Genomic DNA, 19,524 nt, shown 5'->3' with positions numbered 1-19,524 from the left:
ATTGCATATTTAATGTGGATTATAATGGGAAAGTGACTCATTAACAAAAATGGCCACTTTTAAGGACTTGGTTTCAAACTGAGCTGGAGCCTCCCAATGCACTTTGTACGATTTGGGGAAAGGTGTGCTGAATGGCCTGCTTTGGGAGGCCATGATGACATGTAGTAAAAGGATATCATCTTACTGTTGATATCTTTGAAGACTCATAAACAGAAACAGAAAAATGAATGGTGGAAAGGAGTGTGACGGAGGGGACACGGATGGAGGGCCACCAGCAGTGCAAGTTCCCGTTGGTTGGCAGCGACGGGTGGACCAAAGTGGAGTGCTCTATATCAGGTAAGGTTCTTGAGGGGGTTGCTGGCTTTGTGTTCAGTGTAGCTTTGCCACAAGGTGTGGTAAATTGATGACTCAGCTGATCTTTGGTACTCAGAAACTTCAAGAGCTGGGTTTTTTGGAAGCACAGGATCGTTTTTTTCTGCTCGTATTAGTGGAGTCCACTTATGTCAGTCGTGCCATTTGCATGCCCTTAACATACTCTCAAATCAAATATTGCTTGGTCTTGAATATTTGATAATCCTGACTATACATTTTGCTGTAGGCATGAATAGTTCTTTATTACTTACTGTTGTCATGTGGATTTTCAAGCTGAGCAGAAGCAGATTTAACCTCACTTTAGTCTTTATAATATATAATAATATCTTTAGTCTTATAATAATGTCTTTATTCTTCAAACCTTTTACAATGACTCTAACCAGAGATTTAGTCATACACCACATCTAAGATGATGAGAAATCTCTGCTGGCTTCTGCCTGCTCCCAGATGCATGGTCATTGCATTTCCTTGCACCAGCACAGGCTTTTTCCAGGAGCATTTGCTGGTGGAATTCAGAGCAGTGGTCAAGCATCAAAAACAGTTCATGGCAAGTAGGGTGGAGTGGGACTTTCTTCTCCTGACAGCAGCAAGCCTCCAGCCTGCTTCATGCAGTGCTGTGTAATGTGAACCTGACATTCTGGAGCTCTTCCTCCCTGAGTCTTTCCTGGGTTTATGTTCCAGGTCCCCAGTATACTTTTGTGTTTCACTTGCTCTCTTTTGAAAGGACATTTAAGTGATGGAACTACTTAGTAGCTACAGAAAACATGAGTTCTTATAGGCCCTGTGGAGGTTCTGTGTTCAGTCCCACTGACATTCTCCAGCAAGATTTACTTCTATGGATTCTTCACATCTCTCATGTAGAAAACACAGGAGCACAAACCTACATGCAAAGTTTTAGGTGTTTTATTTGTTTATTTTGCTAGCTTATTGGATTTTTTTGCTTTGCCCTGGAACAGTCACAAAGAAATGCATGGAAATTACTATTAAATGAATGTGTTCAGACACACAGACTGTAAATTAAATGTTATTGGCAAAAAGATCAAAGTTTGCTTTAACAAAATATGGGTACATCAGGTTTACATCACAGAACTCTAAATGAGTCTCAGTCTGTTATTTGCTTAATCTTATTCCACTATTTTGTGATTAAACCACTTCTCTACAACATTTTCTATATTACCAATACAAAATTCTTTCATGAGTCAAAGCCTACTCCAATTTTACACTAAACTACCATAAAAAATCAAACGCATTCCAGGATTTCTTGTTTATATTCTCAATTAGCAGAATCAACCAGAATCCATGTCACTGATATGCATGTCAAAGATAAATCACCTTCCCCTTGGATTTCTCATTACACTTATAATTTACTGGGCCTGCCTTAGTTAAAAATCAATGGGAAAGAAAAAGTTGTGGCTTGGTTGGGTTTTTTTCCTATCATCTCTGTATCCAGGCATCAGGACATGTACTGCTTTGCTGAGTTTTAAATACCTGAGGATCCTACCTGCTTTTGAACTTTATTTTCAACAGCTGTAAGAAGCAGGCCACGAAATTTGTGCTCCTGCTTCAAGCATGTGTCTTACATTTATAAGCTAGTAAAAGTTGGTATCACTATGACAGCTACTTCCTCTTCTACTTTCTGTAGATGATCTTTTTATTCAGAGGGGCTTTCTTCATAGTTCTGTTCTGAAAAGCCACACACAAAACACTTTTTTCATTCTAATTGACCCCGTTGATCAAGCTTACCAGTTGCCTGGGGAGGCTTGGGGAAGATTGTATTATTTCTGCCCTCTTGCCAGTTTTGCCCAGGTACTGCTTCCTCATCTAGTGGTTCATTTTCTGCTTGCCTCCTGTAAGCTGTTCTGATTAAGGAAGAGCAGTTAGTATGGTCCACAGCTCTTACCTTCTTACTTAGTGAAAGGCACAGAGCAGAATAGCAGGAAAAACCACAATCATGGAATGCTTTGGGTTCAAAGGGACCTTAAAGACCTAGTTCCAATTCCCCTGCCATGGGCAGGGACATGTCCCCCTAGACCAGGTTGCTCAAAGCCCCATCCAACCTGGGCTTGAACACCTCCAGTGATGGAGCATCTACAAACTCCCTGGGTAACCTGGGCCAGTGTCTCATCACCCTCAGAGTGAAGAACTTCTTCCTAATTTCCAATCTAAATCTCCCCTCTTCCAGTTTGAACCTTCTTCTGTCACTACAAGGCCTTGTAAAAGGTCCCTCCCCAGCGTTCTTATAGGCCCCCTTCAGATACTGGAAGGTCACAGTGAGGTCTTTTGTGGCTTGGTTGGGTTCCAACCCCTACTCTTTCAGCCTGCCCTCACAGGAAAGGTGTTCCAGCCCTTTGACCATCTTCATGACCCTCCTGTGGAACCTCTCCAACAAGTCCATGTCTTTTTTGTCTTGGGGGTTCCAGAGCTGGATGCAGCACTCCAGGTGTGGTCTCGTGAGAGTGGGGCAGAGGGGCAGGATCCCCTCCCTGCCCTGCTGCCCACCCTGCTGGGGTTGGGGCTTTCTGGGCTGCACTCACACATTGTTGGCTCAGGTTGAGTTTTTCATCAACCAGCACCCCTAGGTCTTCCACAACCTCTCTGGATAACCTGCTCAGTGCTACACTGCCCTTCTGAACAACCACCCTGAAAACATGCACAGCAGTTATTGAGAGAATGAAAGGTCACGCAATATTGACTCAAAAGCTATCCAAGGGAAAATTAGTGTATATATTAAGATCTGACATGATTTAACTAGAATAGATGATCCCAGCTGAATAAAGACTCATTCTATTTGGACTTCCTTATAGAGCACACATGATTTTCTGTCAACTGTCAACAGCTGCTTTGGATTAAATCCATTCATTAACTAGTTTTTACTACCTATTAAAAGCACTGAGTTGAGTCTCAGTGCTGTTCTTAGTAAAACAGTGCTGCTGATTTAAAGTAGGACCCAGTTCTCTTCTTCAGCTGATTGTTTGTGAATAATCAGTGGAACAAACTGAGCAAACCTTGTTAATAACAACAGATTCCACAACTGTCAGTAAAAGGTCCTAATATATTTTCTAATTTGCTCCTTTTGTTTCTTTGGGAGGCCTAAAACTTCTGGGTGATCTTAAAGGTCTTTCCCAACATAAATGATTTTATGACCTCAGTGCTGAACAAAAAATGATAGTTTGATATAAAGGAGGCTGTGGATTATCCTTTGCAGTACAGAAGCCTGAGGAAATTTGTGCACACAGAAGATACTTTGCAATTCCATAGATATGCCCAGGAGCAAGGCAGAAACAGAAAAACTGGGCCTTTTTAAAATTTAGTTGTCTTTTTTTTGACAAATAACTTTGCATATATGCACAGTAGGGATGCTGAATCCCACCTGGTGCAGAGTAATCTGTGCTCTCTGCTGAGTGCTGAGCATCCTGACTTCCCTTTACTCTCACTGTTGTTTCCAGGCCCCAGTATCTCCTTGTGCTGGAACTGGGGGGGGTGTGTCCAGATTTCCCAGACAAACTGCATGCCAAGGAAGGTTTATTTAAAATTGCAGAAATAGGAACCAAAATGAGCTCTGATGGTATAGCTTGACCCCTGCTGCTCAATAGACCTTTTTGGCTGGGGTAAATAAACTGGGATCTTGACTCCAGAGCATATCCCCTCTGGGGAGTGTTTGGCACAAGGTTTTTAAGCATCAGGAAAAGGGTCAGTAGAGATTTTGTATGTAGGTGGGGTAGTCTAGAGCAAGTACCTCTCTGAGTTTCTCCTGTGGGAACCTGTTGTATCTGCAAGTATGGACCTCACCTGGGGAGAGCAGTCACTCCTGTGCAGAGTCAGGACAGGGTGGGAAGGTCCAAAGCAGTCACCCAGTGCTGGAGATTGTAGAATCATGGAATGGTTTGGGTTGGAAAGGAACTTAAAGATTATCCTAGTTCCAACCCCCTGCAGGACACCTCCCACTGGACCAGGCTGAAAGCATCATCCAACCTGGTCTTTGAGCACTTCCCCTTGCTCCCCAAGTCTTTCAATTTGAGACAGGGAAGGTTTTGCTTCTCTGATCTATCTATCAATTCATACCCAGACCATTATTTATAGATTGCACTTTACTGATACACATATTCAACCTGGGCAATTCCCTCTAAAATAATTATTTCAGAGCAAGTCTGGCAAAAAAAATTACTTATTTAAGCTGTCAGCATAACTTTAAATGTCAGTTGATGATGTTGCTTTAGATGTGATGTAGTTTATGTGCAGAATTAGGTGTTTATACATTGGGTTTTAAATAGGAAAGTTTGTCATAGTTTGGAATTTTGACTCCTGGCTGTTTTTGTGATCCAAACTGAAGTTGTTTTTGTTAAAATAAGGACTACTTAACAGCTGCCATTGGGAACCAGTGTTATAGCCCATCCTCATAAATTATTGTACTCTTTTCCTGATAAACAGTTTAGATGGCCAAATAATAAAGAATGATCTGGAAGTTAGAGCCTTGTGACATGACAACCTTTTCCCTCTTCTGAATGAGTGATTTTGCCATAACAGAATTTCCAGTCTCCTATTTTTGGATATGGAGATAATGATTTTCTGGTGGGAGTCAGAGAAACCTGGGTGCAGTTTATCAGGAACTCCCTGGACTGGCTTCTTGGTGCAGCACATCTCACTGCAGGGGAGAGGTGGAAATTCCAGCTGAATGAAACCAAACTGTTCATGCAGCTAAGAGACCCAGCTGCAGCAGTTTTGTTACTGTGCCCCCTTTTCTGGGTGGCTTCTCTCATACCTCTTGAAACACACGTTTGTAGAGGTTTTTTTTCTTTTTTAAATGAGGTCCTAAAAAGTACAGATGAGCATCATGGCTTTGTGGAACTGCAGTGATGTGGTGGGGAGGGAGGAGGTCTGTGGGGACTGCACTCTGCCTATGTGTTACACTTTATAAGAGAGAGGAGGGAGAAAATAATCCTAGTGTAGTTGAGGCTTTCAAGCAGGACTCTGATGTGAATGGGAAATGCCAATAATCTCAGCTGCTTTCTTTTCTCTGCACTTGCTGTGTGAGTTTCTCTGTAGTAAAATCTTCCTTTAAAATGTTTTTGAGGGGCTGTTTTTGATAAGTATCATCTCAGGTCTCTACTAAAAGCAAGAAGCACTATGAAATAAAATATGAAATCTTCACTGTGTTATTTTAAACGCTGCCTGTGTGAGCTGTTAGAGTGGTAGATAGAAGTCATGACCTATCAAAGAGCTTGTATTCATCATTTCTGTTCCTTTGCAGTCCCAGTGGGTCTTTATTATCCTGCTTGGAGCAGGTGAAGACTTACTTGCTGACTGATGGAACATGCAAGTGTGGCCTAGAATGTCCTCTTGTTCTTCCCAAGGTAAAGAAAAGCATCATTTTGGATCTCTGTGCTCTAATCCTAATGAGCTGCCTGTGTCAGCTGATGGGCTATGCCATGACTTAAGCTCTGCTCAGAGCATATATATGAGATAAGTGGTACACACCCAAGGATTTACCATAAAATAGAAAATTAATCTCCCTTCTGCCCTCGTGGACAGGCTGACTCATTTTTTGTGCTGTTTGAACATTTTGCTATTAAACTGGAAGCTTGCCATCAGCAGCATCATGTTAACAGGTGAGAAACAGAGCAAGGCACTCACTTACATGATAGCTTCAGTATCAGCTTCACCATTTTTACATCTATACACAAATTGTAAGCTCTTGTTCTTAATCACAGACCAGTCTCAACCACACATGGTCCTTTACTTTGGTTTTTCTCCCTGTCCTTTATACTGAGGAGTGTCAAAACATCTTTTGCTAGGTGACAACTTCCATGGCTGTCTACTTATTAAAAATATATTCACTTTTTGTTTGTAATTCCAAAACATACTGTAAAGGTTATGTCTTGGGCAATGTAGGAGTAGCTCTAAGGAACAGAGGCAAATCCAATTTTATGTGAAAATTTGGGTTTAGATATATTTGATGAGTTTGCTGCCTGTAATCATTATTTTAAACATTGGAATTTTTACTCTCAGGTCTTTAATTTTGATCCTGGAGCTGCTGTGAAGCAGAGAACTGCTGAAGATGTTAAAGCAGATGAAGATGTCACCAAACTATGCATACATAAAAGGAAGATTATTGCTGTGGCTACACTTCATAAAAGCATGGAAGCACCACATCCTTCACTAGTCCTAACTAGTCCTGGTGGTGGAACAAGTGAGTAAAACCATGCAGAATCATTTAATTACCTGATTTTGCACACATGTCATTACTAAGCACAAACACCTCCAGGAGTGTAATGTATCTACGTGTGCAATAGTAAACAGATTCAAGGAAAAAAATGAGGTGGTGTTTAGAGAGATGTAGGGAGATAGGAAATGAGCCTAAAAAGCAGGTCATCATCCCAGACTAAGAGCATGATTTTCTTGGAAAACATATCAGATTGTTCTAGACAAAGAAAATACATTAGCTCTCATCTTCTGGAACTGTAGTAATACGTCTGATATTCTGTCACATGGGAAATTAGAGAAGCAGAATAAAGTGATTATAAAGGGATTAGAATGTGGCTAAGGACTTGGCTAAATGGGAAATTGTACTGCAAGGCAGAATATGCAGCAAGAGAAGATCTCCACTGTAATTTCTCAAGGATTATTTTTGGGGAGCAACCTGGATTAGCATTTTAATTATCCACATCAACAAAAAAAAATGAGGTAATTTGTTGATGGTATTTTCAAAACAAGAAGCTCAAAATGTGTTGAGGATCTGGAGCATCATTGAGGCTTGGAGTGAAAGAAAAGGTGTAGCAACAAATCCTGTCAATTGTAAGGTTATTCACTTGGGGACTAGTGAAAAAAAGCCATTAGCTCTGAATTATTGAGGAAAGAAGCCCTAGATAAGCCCCAGAATCTGTGATTCTGTGATATCATAGCTGATCAAAGATGCCTGTGAGCAGTACCAGATGGCAGGATGGTGCAGATCAATGAGACTCAGAGAGAAGCACAAATGCTGTGGTGTGCTCACTGCCTTCCCATGCCCATGTTCTCACTAGCAGCACTCAGGCTGAACCAGAGCAGAGGCTTTTCTCCTGGTGAACTCCAAAACCTGCTTTATCAAAGTCATCTAAAAGTGTTTAGCTTGCTCAACCCAGCAACATGGTGGCTGGGAGGAGTCAATAAAGTCATCAGGAGAATCAGCACTAGAAAATAAAGCTCCTTAAGCTAAAGGGTAAAATTAGCACTGAAAGAAGCAGCTGCAAAACCAGAGTTGCATGGAAGGTTGAACAGAAAATCAGGTACTTTGTAAGGGTTGCAAGGGAGGGTTCTGAAGCAGTCTTTCAAATCCAAATGGTTAGGACAAAGGAGTGAAGATTACTTTTAAGACAGAGCTTGGTGAGTTTTATGGTGTGAGCTTTAAGGTTGTATAGTGTGATGGGTGTAACTTCTGAGAGCCAGCCCTCAATAATCTAAGAGATCTTTTGCACCCCTCCATGGCTGTAACCAGAGCTGGCTAATTGCTGCCTGCTCTGTAGCTTGTCTTCTAAGTGGGAAATTCTAAGATTAAAAAGTAAATAATAAATTTCAGGTGCACAGGCAGTGCTAAGATCCCAGTGCTGCTCATAGTACTGACGTGCTCTTGCATTTTCAGATTGCTGTGTATGATTTTAAAGCTTGGTTTGAATTGGTTTTTTGCAAGGTAGTTGGTGTTTTTAAAAAGAGTAGTGCAATTTCCCAAATCACAATGCATTTTCCTTATTAATTTTTTTAATTCTTTATGAGGAGTAGTGAAATTCCATTTCCCTTTTTCCAAAAAATTAGCAAAATGCAGGAGGTAAAGCCAGCTACATATTAAAGGCACAAGTGACAGTTCTGTGGTCTTACCTTCTCTGTTGACCAGAATGTTTTGCACTAAGAGGAGAAGAAAATTTCCTAATAAATTGCCTTTGTCAATGAAATGTCTTTTAATTCACACACACTTACATTTGGCTGTTTGCTTAGGTCCAACATTCAACGTGAGGGGATCTCGTACATATTTCGTTTTGCAGTTCAGTCTTGAGATTTGTCCCCTAAATGAGACTTTGGTTGTATTTTGGGAAAGGTAATATGTTTGTTTCTGTCATGATGTAGCTGGTTGAGCAAATAGGATGAAGGCAGGATTGTCAGTGCCATCTGTCTGCTATGGCCAGGCTGGAGGAGAGAGGGGAGTCGGGTTCTTGTGAGCAGCAGAATTTAAAGGCACCTCTGAATTCGTTTGAACATAGAATCTTTAGCTCATTATTCAAGTTTAAGTTTGCATATTCAGAGGCTGCATGCCAGGCACTCCGAGCTGAATTACAAATTCCCAGAGCAGCAAAATTGGCAGAAAGTCTGCCAGACGTGGAGCTGCTTGTGATGGTATTGCACAAGTAAAACAGTGGGGAAAAAATCTTTTAAAATAAAAGTGATATGAGTGGGCAGAAAAGGGAAGTGGTCTCCTGCTCATAGGAAGGCCTGGTCTTCAAAACTGGGATTTACAGGAAACTCTTCCACTGTAGAGGGGTTATCCCCAAGGCCTTTATCCTGAAACCAACACAGAAGGTTAAGCCCCTTCAATTTTAGCATCTTCAGCCCAAGCAAAGCTTGTTGCAGAAGCTGCAGGTAAAGCCTTGGTTCAGTAAAGCAATACAGGAGAGTCCCAGGGACAGGTTAGCCCTGAGGGCTGGAACTGGGTGCCCGTGATGCCAACAAGCAGTGGAGAAGCTGCCTCCTGCCCTGCCCAGGTCACTGGGGTCTCTGCAGAGAGGGGCTTGGCTGAAGAGAAGTCTGGGCCAAAGTCGTGTGGCACAGCTCCCTGTTCATCCTCATCAGGGACAGCCTTTGGGGCAGGAGCTTTTTCCCTGTAGGGTGCAGAGGAGTCTGAGCCCGTGTTGGGCTTTGTTCCTCCTGTTCTCAATAGATGGTGCCAGAGGCTCCTTTTCCCTGTGACAGCAATCCCTGCTCCTCCTGCCAGCTCCCAGCCATAGTGGGGGTGCTGGAGATTCGGGAGCAGGACACTGGAGATGGCAGAAAGAAAAGACAAAAGGGAAGGGAGAAGACTGAAAGTTGTCCACATTCACACAGTCTTCACAAGGAATGTGGAGTTAAAATCTGTCCTGTGTAGTAGAGTAGCACGCATCGTTCTGTTGGTGATTTTGGTATTATTTCTGTTGAGGCAAAAGTTTAGCCAAAAAAAGGCTTTCTAGACTTGATGAATATTTTCACACATGTTAGTTTTGAAGTGAAATGCGTGATATTGGATTTCAAAACAGTAACTGTTGTGTTTTTAATATCAGGTGCAACTCCAGTAGTTCCTACTCGAGCAGCGACTCCAAGATCAATGAGGAATAAATCACATGAAGGAATTACAAATTCTGTGATGCCAGAATGTAAGACTCCTTTCAAGTTGATGATAGGGGCATCTAATGCCATGGGTAGGCTTTATGTGCAAGAAATGGCTGGAAGCCAGCAACAAGAACTTCATTCTGTCTATCCTAGGCAGAGATTGGGTAGTAATGAACTGGGACAGAAGTCTCCGTATCGTGGCAGTCACGGTGGGATGCCCAGTCCAGCTTCATCAGGATCACAGATCTACGGGGATGGCTCGATCTCCCCTAGGACCGACCCGCTCGGAAGCCCTGATGTTTTCACAAGGAGCAATCCCACCTTTCATGGAGCACCCAACTCCAGCCCTATTCACATGAACAGGACGCCTCTGTCTCCACCGTCAGTAATGCTCCATGGTTCTCCCATACAGTCATCCTGTGCAATGGCTGGAAGGACTAATATACCTCTCTCCCCAACCTTGCCCACGAAAAGCCCGGTGATGAAAAAGCCCATGTGTAATTTTTCAGCCGGTATGGAAATACCACGAGCAATGTTCCACCATAAACCGCCCCAAGGGCCACCCCCACCTCCTCCCCCACCTTCTTGTGCTCTTCAGAAAAAGCCATTGCCATCAGAAAAGGATCCACTTGGCATACTTGACCCTATTCCTAGCAAACCAGTGAATCAGAATCCCGTTATCATTAACCCAACTACTTTCCACTCAAACGTCCACTCTCAGGTACCCGTGATGAATGTAAGCATGCCTCCTGCTGTCGTCCCTTTGCCAAGTAACCTTCCTTTGCCAACTGTAAAACCTGGTCACATGAACCATGGAAGTCACGTTCAAAGAGTTCAGCACTCTGCTTCAACTTCCCTCTCTCCTTCGCCAGTGACGTCCCCCGTTCACATGATGGGATCTGGGATTGGAAGGATCGAGGCTTCTCCCCAAAGATCACGTTCTTCTTCCACATCATCAGATCATGGAAATTTCCTGCTGCCTCCAGTAGGGCCACAGTCATCCTGTAGTGGTATTAAAGTTCCTCCCAGGTCCCCAAGGTCAACGATAGGGTCCCCGAGACCGTCTATGCCATCTAGCCCTTCCACCAAGCACGACGGACTCAACCAGTACAAGGAGATCCCTAACCCACTAATTGCTGGAATGAGTAATGTATTAAATCCTCCAAACAATGCAGTTTTTTCTACTGCATCGGCTGGAAGTGGTTCCTTGAAGAGTCAGCCAGGTTTGCTGGGCATGCCTTTAAATCAGATCTTGAACCAGCACAATGCTGCCTCTTTTCCAGCAAGTAGTTTACTCTCAGCAGCAGCCAAAGCACAGCTAGCAAATCAAAATAAACTTGCTGGTAACAACAATAACAGCAGTAGCAATTCTGGACCTGTTGCCAGCGGTGGCAACAACGAAGGACATAGCACTTTAAATACCATGTTCCCTCCTGCTGCCAACGTGCTCCTACCAACGACTGAAGGGCAAAGTGGCCGAGCAGCACTGAGAGATAAATTGATGTCTCAGCAAAAAGATCCTCTGAGGAAAAGAAAGCAGCCGACCACCACGGTGTTGAGTTTGCTGAGACAGTCTCAGTTGGACAGTTCTGGGGTTTCCAAAGCTGGATCTGATTTGATAAGAAAGCAGAGCCAAAGCTCCTTTCCCATCAGTTCTATGTCCCAGCTACTTCAGTCCATGAGTTGTCAAAGCTCTCACATGAGCAGCAATAGTACCACCGGCTGTGGGAGCTCCAGTACTGCTTTACCTTGCTCTGGTAACCAGATGCATTTTGCAGACACCAGTATGAACTCTGGCAGTCTCCAGAACTCGCTGGCACAGAGTTTACCCCTGCGAGGGGACGGTGTGCACTGCCAGAACACAAACACTAACTTTGCCCACGGTACTAGCCCGGGCACAACCAACCATCTCACAGGTTTAATAAACCAGATGCAGGCTAGTGGGAGCTGTGGGATGCTGGCCCAGTCAGGAATGGCTTTAGGAAACTCATTACACCCAAACCCACCTCAGTCGAGAATCCAGGCATCCTCCACTCCAGTGATACCAAACAGCATTGGTAGCAGCTGTAATCAAACAAGTCCTGAAGCAGGTACGTTGCCTTCGAGAAGGATACCCCTGTGTCTGACTGCTTGCTGGAAAGAGGAGGGGTTTTTACAGGGTTCTGTTCACATAGCTACCTTTTAAAGTGGGGTTTACCACTATGAAAAGTCTGCCTCTTCTGTGCTGATATCCAGGTGCTCCAAAATCAAACAAATAAGGAAAAACGGAGGTAGACTAAAATACATCTCCCTTCCTCTGGAGAAGATCATCCTGGCCTCCTTCCTGTGACAGCTCTTGTTTCCTGTAACATCCACACACTCACCCTAAATAGAATCCGTGCACTTTTGTACCTGCCCACACCTCAGCCTTTGTCACTTGCCCAAATAAATTGGGGTTTTTTTTGCAGCATGCTCTGCTGCTTCAACCCTAAAATGCTCTGGCCAACCTGGCAGTGTATTTCCAGGCTATAGGTGTGTTCTTTAATGCTTCCATTAAACCCTTGGTGTTATCAGAGGTTGGAGCAGATAGTAGGAGTTAAAAAGTTTGCAACATCACCTTTTTTGGGGGCAGTGTGGGGGGAATGCCAAGGCTCTGTTTGCCTTTATCATGGTAGTTTTGCTAAGCTGGTAATTAAACAGTTGAATAAACTGTATCTTCAGTTGGAAGAGTGTAGAGAGAGGTTTCCTGGTTTATCCATCAGGAATAATGAGGACTTGGAGAGGAACCAGGGATGCTGCTGTTACTATCTCCGTGCTGCTTAAAGATAAAAGGGGGACACAGCTCAAAAAATACAGATTTCATTGAACTGCTCCTGGTTGAAGGAAGTCTGTGGTTTTGAGAGCTGGCACTGTGTTCATTTCTGCAGCAGAAGGAAAACTTCCATGTGGTGTTTCAGTCTTGCAGCTCAGTTGACTTCCAGAGCGTGTGTTAGATACAGTCACAGCTACACCCCATCAGCTCAGAGGAGGAGGGCTGGAAGCATCTGAGCAGTCTGCCATCAACCCCAGAAAGCTGGTTTGTCTTTAATACACAGAAAGGAATTCTACAAAAACTGAATTATATAAAAATAATTCTCTAATATTATACTGCTCACAGTTTCTGATGAGTTTTAAAGGTTTCTTTTCATTCCTGGGGGAAAAAAGGCTTTTTTTTTTGCCTTAGCTCTCTTGGTGGTTTGTGTCACAAGCAAGCAGCTATTAACCCTGGCCTGGCTGTTTTGCCTTGTCATGCTGACAAAGAGGAGCATTTCCTGATAGAGCCTGTCCCTCTGAGACTTGGTACTCTTTCTGAACAGAACAGAGGTCTGGTTTTGCCTTGGGAGTTTGTTTCCCTGTCCCACTAAGCATACTACAAAATCCCTTTCACAGGAACTCTTTGGGTGTCCGTCTCTGTTGAGTTCAGTGGGGACCACTGGGGATGTAGGACAGGATAGGGCAAGAGGAAATGGCCTCAGGTTGCACCAGGGGAGATTTAGGTTGGAAATGAGGAACAATTTCGTCCTCAAAAGGGTTGTCCAGGGCTGTGCCAGGCTGCCCAGGGCAGTGGTGGAGTCCCCACCCCTGGAGGGGTTTCCAAGCCGTGGAGATGTGGGGTGAGGGACACGGGGCAGTGGGGACCTGGCAGGGATGGGGGAATGCTTCAGCTCAGTGATCTTGAAGGTCTCTTCCAACCCAAATGATCCTGTGATTAAAAGTTCAGCTTCCTGAGCCCATGGCTTGCTTAGACACAGTTTGGGTTTTTCTTGTGGCATTTTGCTTCTTATGACTTGGCAGGGCTGGGCTAATGGTTGGACTCAATGAGCTTAAAGGTTTCTCCCAACCCACATCATTCTGTGGTGCCATGCATGTGTTCTTCTGGGTTGTCACTGTCTGAAGAAAGCTGTGGAGCTCTTGCAGCACTAGGCTACTTTAACCTGCCCTCCAGGGAACAGGAAAGACTGAGCCTTAGTGGGATCAGAGCCTGTGCTTGCCACCCAACAGCTGAGCAGTAATCATTCACCCCACGTGGGGTAAGGGTTGGAAAGGTTCAAAATTCACATGTTTTACCTTGTGTAAAAGTTATCAATAAAATGTTGCTTAAAGGCTATTAAGGGTTGGAAAGGTTCAAAATTCACATAAGTTTTACCTTGTGTAAAAGTTATCAGTAAAATGTTGCTTAAAGGCTATTAAAGTGGACTTCTAGGAACAGGAATCCACATTCATCCCAAAGAGGGATCTTCTTGTTCCTGCTGCATCACTTTGCCCCAGCCTTATCCTCTGGCCATGTCCTGCTTTGGTGTGATGGTAGCTGGGCCTGCTGGTGAAGGCTGCTCTTGAGCTGATGGGATGGGATCACAGAATGGTTTGGGTGGGAAGGGACCTTTCAAGGTCACCTGCAAGGGACATCTGCAACTCGAGCAGATTGCACAGAGCCCCATCCAGTCTGACCTGGAATATTTCCAGAGATGGACCATCAACCACCTCTATGGGCAACCTGGGCCAGGGGCTCCCCACCATCAGTGTAAAAAAAAAGTCTGCCTTCTATCCAATGTGAATCGCTCCCCACCATCAGTGTAAAAAAAAAGCCAGCCTTCTATCCAGTGTGAATCCCCCTCTTTCAGTTCAAAACCATCCCCCCTTGTCCCTGAGCATGGCTGCTTGGAGTTCCTGTGTTAGTTCCTCAGAGCCTTTGCTTCTCTCACCAGGCAAGCTGGACTTCTTCCAGGAAGACAAATGGGACAGAACAAATCTGTGCTTGTGTCATAGCCCCCTGAAGAAGGTTTGAACATAAACAGCCAATTCAGTTTGCATCAATATAGGAATAATAATATGAGTATCACCCCACCACCAGCGTTTCTTCTGCTGTGGAGTTTCAACAGAATGGTATTTCTAATGCCCTGGAGTTAGAATTATGGCAGGATAATTATAAGGCCTTAAAGTGACACTTTTTTCCTTCTCTAAATGATAAATGGCAGTTCTGTGTAGGCAAAGACTAGAAAGATTTGAATATATTCTGTTCCTCATTACTGAAGGGGGTTGTTGCTTTTGGTTCGATGCAAAACACACACAACCTGCATTTAATTACTTTATTAATAGCCACGATGCCTGGAAGCCTAGAGACCCATTTCCTTCTTTAAGATGAAATTTCAGATGCTGTTAGCTTCGTGTCCTTCCCAGGGGTAAGGCCCTAAAATGGTGCATAGACCTTCATCCAGCCTCCTGCCATCACTGCCACGTGGGGTAAGGGTGAAATCTCATCCCTGGCCTGTGACAGTCCAGATAGAGGCATTTGGGGAGGTCTGCAGGAGGATGGAACCATTCCTTCTGTGAAACAAGTGTAAAATGATGAGTATTTTGCATTAATAATAACCATGAAAAAGAAAAGTTAGTTCTCATCCTGCATTCAGTCACATAGACAAAACTGAGAATGGACATATAGTGAATTATTCTGTACAGAGGCTTAGAGAGTTCTTTGCTCTGGTGGGGTTTGGTTCATTTTGGTGGGGTTTGGTTCATTTTGGTTCACATGGCACAAGCTGTCCAGAGCAGTTCACCTGAGTAAGATGTCTTCAGGAAACTCTTGTGCTCATATTTGAGTTTGTGGGTTTTGGGGTGGGGTTTTTTTGCTTTGTGTTTAAGTATTTTAATTGCTAAATCTGTTTTCTGTTTCTGTGCCAACATTCAGAATAGCTACTAATCAGAAAATAGTTCCTGAGAGAAAAAAATACTGAGAATCACCACAATTAGATAGCTGCTTATTGCCTAAGCTTTTAATTATATTTTAACCACATGGACCAAGTTTTCTTACTCTAGCTTTCATTTTCTTCTTCCACAGATATCATCTTTAGTTTCAAGGTAATTTCTAGTATAAGCATGGTGGAATTAATAATGAATAAATACAAAAATAAAGATTCCTGTTTATGCAGTAGGAAGCTTTTGTGGTTTTCCAAGTTTGAGCCCTTGAAAGCCAGTTATACTCAATTCATTTTTATTAACAATTTCAGTCTCTCAGTTCTATAGTATTTGGGTTATAAACACTATTTAATAACAGCTGTCTTACAGGAAGAGCTAGCAGCAGGTCTGTGGAGATTACTTAGGGCTGTTCCTTTGAAAACAGTCCATTTTCTGCCAGGAGACTGGGTTCTAGACTCATTTTTTCTAATGAAAATTTCCAATTTGGCAGCTTTAAGATTTAATCATTAAGGCACTTGGCCTCTCAGAAGCAGTCTTTGGATTTGTCAGCTCTTTCTGTAAAATGAGACTGCGTCACTGTGATAGATTTCAGTTCAGAATCTACTTCATTTTTCTTTTTCTTGCTGTTAGAATGTGCTGTTAATCCAGAAGTTGGCGGGGTAGAAAATCTGTGTGTGAATGTTGAACATTCAACGTGCAAATTCTGCTAAGAATGCAGCACTGTAAATGATGGGATGGATGAAAACAAGTGGAAAATATTTGGGTGTAAAAAGCAACCTGCAGTTGATAAGGGAAATCAAAGGAACTAATATAATGACCCTGGTGAATAGAAATAATTTCTCAATAAAGTGTCTCAAATATCAGAACATCAGAAATATGTAAGTCTAGAAGTGCAGTAGCGACAAATAAAGGGCAGATTTTGGCAAACAAAGGCTGTATCCCTTCCACAGACCCAGAACAGTCATTTTTACTGATGAACTTTGGAAAATAGTAAAATATAATTAAATAGGGAGGAGCACACAGGGCCAAGACCAGTCAGTGAGGAGCTTCTCTCCCCCTCAAACAGAAATTTATTTTAATACAGCCAAGTACAGTGCAGTATAATTGGGAATGGAACATTGCCATGGAAAACAGTGACTCAAAGAAGGGGTTTGGGAGGCTTTGATTTAATAGACTTAATGCAAACTGTCAGAGCAGTGGTGCTGGAAAAAAGGCAACAAACAGAAAAAAAAAATAGAGAGAAGCTGGGTGGGTTCTTGGGAAGATAGAAATGGGATTGGCAGTGGAACCAGTGATGCTCCTGGCTCTGTGTGTACCTGAGAAAGCCAGAGCTGGGATGTGGCACGCTGAGTAGTGGTCACTCCTTGGGAAGGGTACAGAAGTGGCAGAGATTTCAAAGGAGGGCCACAAAATTGGGCTGGGTGGGTGTCACTCAGACCTCAGAGTGTGAGCCTGGAGGCAGTTGTCTGTCTTGCAGAAGATCCTCAAGTTGTGCAGATCCCCCACTGTGAACTTGGCAGCAGACCAGCTGCCAGGGAGTCAAGCAGGATGTGAGGTATTCCAGCACTTGGGAATTGCCTGGAATTTGCTCTTTCAAAGAAGTAGCTAAGGAATAGTCTCTCTTCCTATAAGTATTTATTCTTGGGCACTATCTGAAAAGTTGGGGGGCTGAATTATTTGTAGCTTGGTGGCAGACACTCGCTGAGAACTTCCAGTGGCTGGAAGCTGGTATGTTCAGCACCAGAGAAAGGAGTGGTTTCCTCTGGGTGGGGGTGGTGAGTGTTGGAATGCTCTAGCAGAGGGCACCTGGAGTATGTGAACAGGAAGAGTCTTAAAGAATTTTCACAGCCTGGGTGTGCATAGGGTCATTCTGAATGATGGTGGTGGTGGCTTCTGACCTCAGCATCTGCATCAGCTCAGTTCTCCTCGTGCCACCCCTCCCATACTGACCTTTGGGGGCATGGAGAGCTGTGCTGCTGTCACACTGCTCAGAATACTGATTCTTCTGTCTTAGCCATTATAACATAACCTCATTATCAGGATTTCATCCCAGTATAACCTAAAGAACTCATGAAAGGGTTTTTTTTCTGCCAAACTGACAGTTAGCTAGAGCCAGTCAAAGTGAAGCCATAGAGCATCATCTTCTTGCAGAAACTGTCTTGTTGGTAATCAGATTACAGCTCAGAGAAAAACTTATTTTCAAATCAGACTGGCCTTTGTGGGGTTTTTTTTGTCTTCAGCATCATGTAGGAGAGGACAGGTCCCAGTTCTCTGCTCTTTGTGATGTTTTGCTTCCTCTTGCTGTTTGCCTGTAGCACAAAGCTGTGTCTCCTGAGGAGTCAATTGCTTTAGTCTGACTAAAGGATTTGTCCTTAATTTAGGTGAAAAATACCCATGAAAAAAAGTATTGCTTCAGCTTTTAGTTTGCAAACCTGTTTTTTCTTCATAGTTTGGGGTAAGTCTTCTCCCTTGCTTTCTGGGAGAACAGTGAATATCAGTGCCTCAGATGGAAAGGGATGATGAAGTGAGGAACCTGAAGCAGAAGGTGTTACGTGAATAGAAGGTTCAATGTGCTTTTGGATGTGGTGATAGTCATCAGCATGGTGGAGGCCCTTGCTTCTCTGAGAATGGTCTTTCCCGTGCATTAAAAAAGATGGAATAGTTTAGAATCTATCACATTAAATGTTTACAAAGTGGCATGTTCTAGTATGGGAGTCTGGATTTCCTTCCCAAAATTACTTTTATATCTCATAGAATTACAAAATCAGTAGAACTTTTTGACTTTAAATTCAGGAGTCTCTGGCTGGCATCCTTTACAGGGCTTGCTGTGTCTGAGAAAAGTTTCTTCTTACACTGGAATAACCTCTAGATAGGATGTGATTATAAGGAATCACTGTTATTTAAATTGGGAGCTACATTTCAACGTTCTCCCCTGTTTTCCCTTATTTTGGAGAGAGGAAAAAAAGTGATTCTTTTTTCTGTTCAGATGAGAACTGCAAAAGATGGGGACAATGTTCTCCATGAGGCATAAGGTTTCCAGGTAGGAGAACTGTATGGTAGGTCAGGTCTGCTCCCTACCATGCCATTGAAATGAATATTCTCATTTATTTGCTCTCCTTAACTCCTGATAGAATATATATGCCCAAAACCACCCTCCTTCTCTGAACACAAAGGAATTACTGACTTTATAGGCATCAGCAGTAGTATCAGGTAAGATTTAATTGCTATCATGATAGACTTTAATTATACAATCAGTGTAAGTAGTCTTGCTACCATGAGGCTCACAATACAGGAAAAATTGGGAAGTGGAAAAGATTTTCCTTTTCAAATTACCTCTATTTACAAATGTTTATTGGTGGCAACTGCTAGAGAATGGGAAAAACATAGGAATCAGCTCAGTCTCTACTTCATTAACTCAGTTGTTTAGTACAGGGAGCTGAAGTGAGTAAACCTCTCATTTCAACAGAGGTGGAAAAAGGAAACGTAGGAAGAATTTCTTTATAGCTGTATCAGAGATGTTCTGGTTGAGTTTTGGGGAGAGAAGATCAGAGGTGGTGACACTCACTGAGCACTGCCTTGGTAAGGGTTTGGTGGGATCACATGCTGCTTCCCCCACCTCCTGGGGCAGGGGCTCCAAGTGCAGGGCTGTCCCATGAAAGGTGTGCTGTCACCTAGACCTCAGCCTTGCTGCTGCATCCTTCATCCCTCCTTGCCTTTGAACCTGGTACCACCAGTGGATGTTGGCTGTGGATCCACCTGCTGTTTGAAGCAGCTCTGTACCCAGTCTGTGAGCTGCAAGGGTCTCATCCCCAAGATCAATACCAAGAACACCAAATATCTCCTTGAGCGTAGGGAGGCTTCACAGCTGGATCAGTGGGCCAAGGACAATGGGATGAGGTTCAACAAGGCCAAGTGCTGGGCCCTGCACTGGGGTCACAACAACCCCCTGCAATGCTCCAGGCTGGGGCAGAGGAGCTGGAAACTGCCCAGCAGAAAAGGACTTGGGGGTAATGTTAAACAACCAGCTAAATATGAACCAGTGTGTACAAAGTGGCCACCAGCATCCTGGCTTGGGTCAGCACTGGTGTGGCCAGCAGGAGCAGGGCAGGGATT

At 43.5% G+C, this 19,524-nt stretch overlaps 1 protein-coding gene across 1 annotated transcript in view; it reads left to right on the top strand.

Moving 5' to 3' along the window:
* Positions 1-223: 223 nt before the first annotated feature.
* Positions 224-19,524, top strand: part of MBD5 (methyl-CpG binding domain protein 5) — a gene marked incomplete at its 3' end in the record, with an annotated part of 33,657 nt that continues 14,356 nt past the window's right edge. Inside the window, 4 exon segments of the mRNA XM_008940659.1 lie at positions 224-336; positions 5,621-5,723; positions 6,379-6,559; positions 9,651-11,789. Coding sequence (XP_008938907.1) covers positions 224-336; positions 5,621-5,723; positions 6,379-6,559; positions 9,651-11,789 — 2,536 coding nt within the window.

This window comes from Merops nubicus, unplaced genomic scaffold (assembly GCF_000691845.1).
Source record: "Merops nubicus isolate BGI_N331 unplaced genomic scaffold, ASM69184v1 scaffold1810, whole genome shotgun sequence".
In the NCBI taxonomy this organism is placed as follows: Eukaryota; Metazoa; Chordata; class Aves; order Coraciiformes; family Meropidae; genus Merops; species Merops nubicus.
The sequence above is the reverse complement of the archived record's forward strand: the minus strand, read 5'-3'. Positions and strand labels throughout refer to the sequence as shown.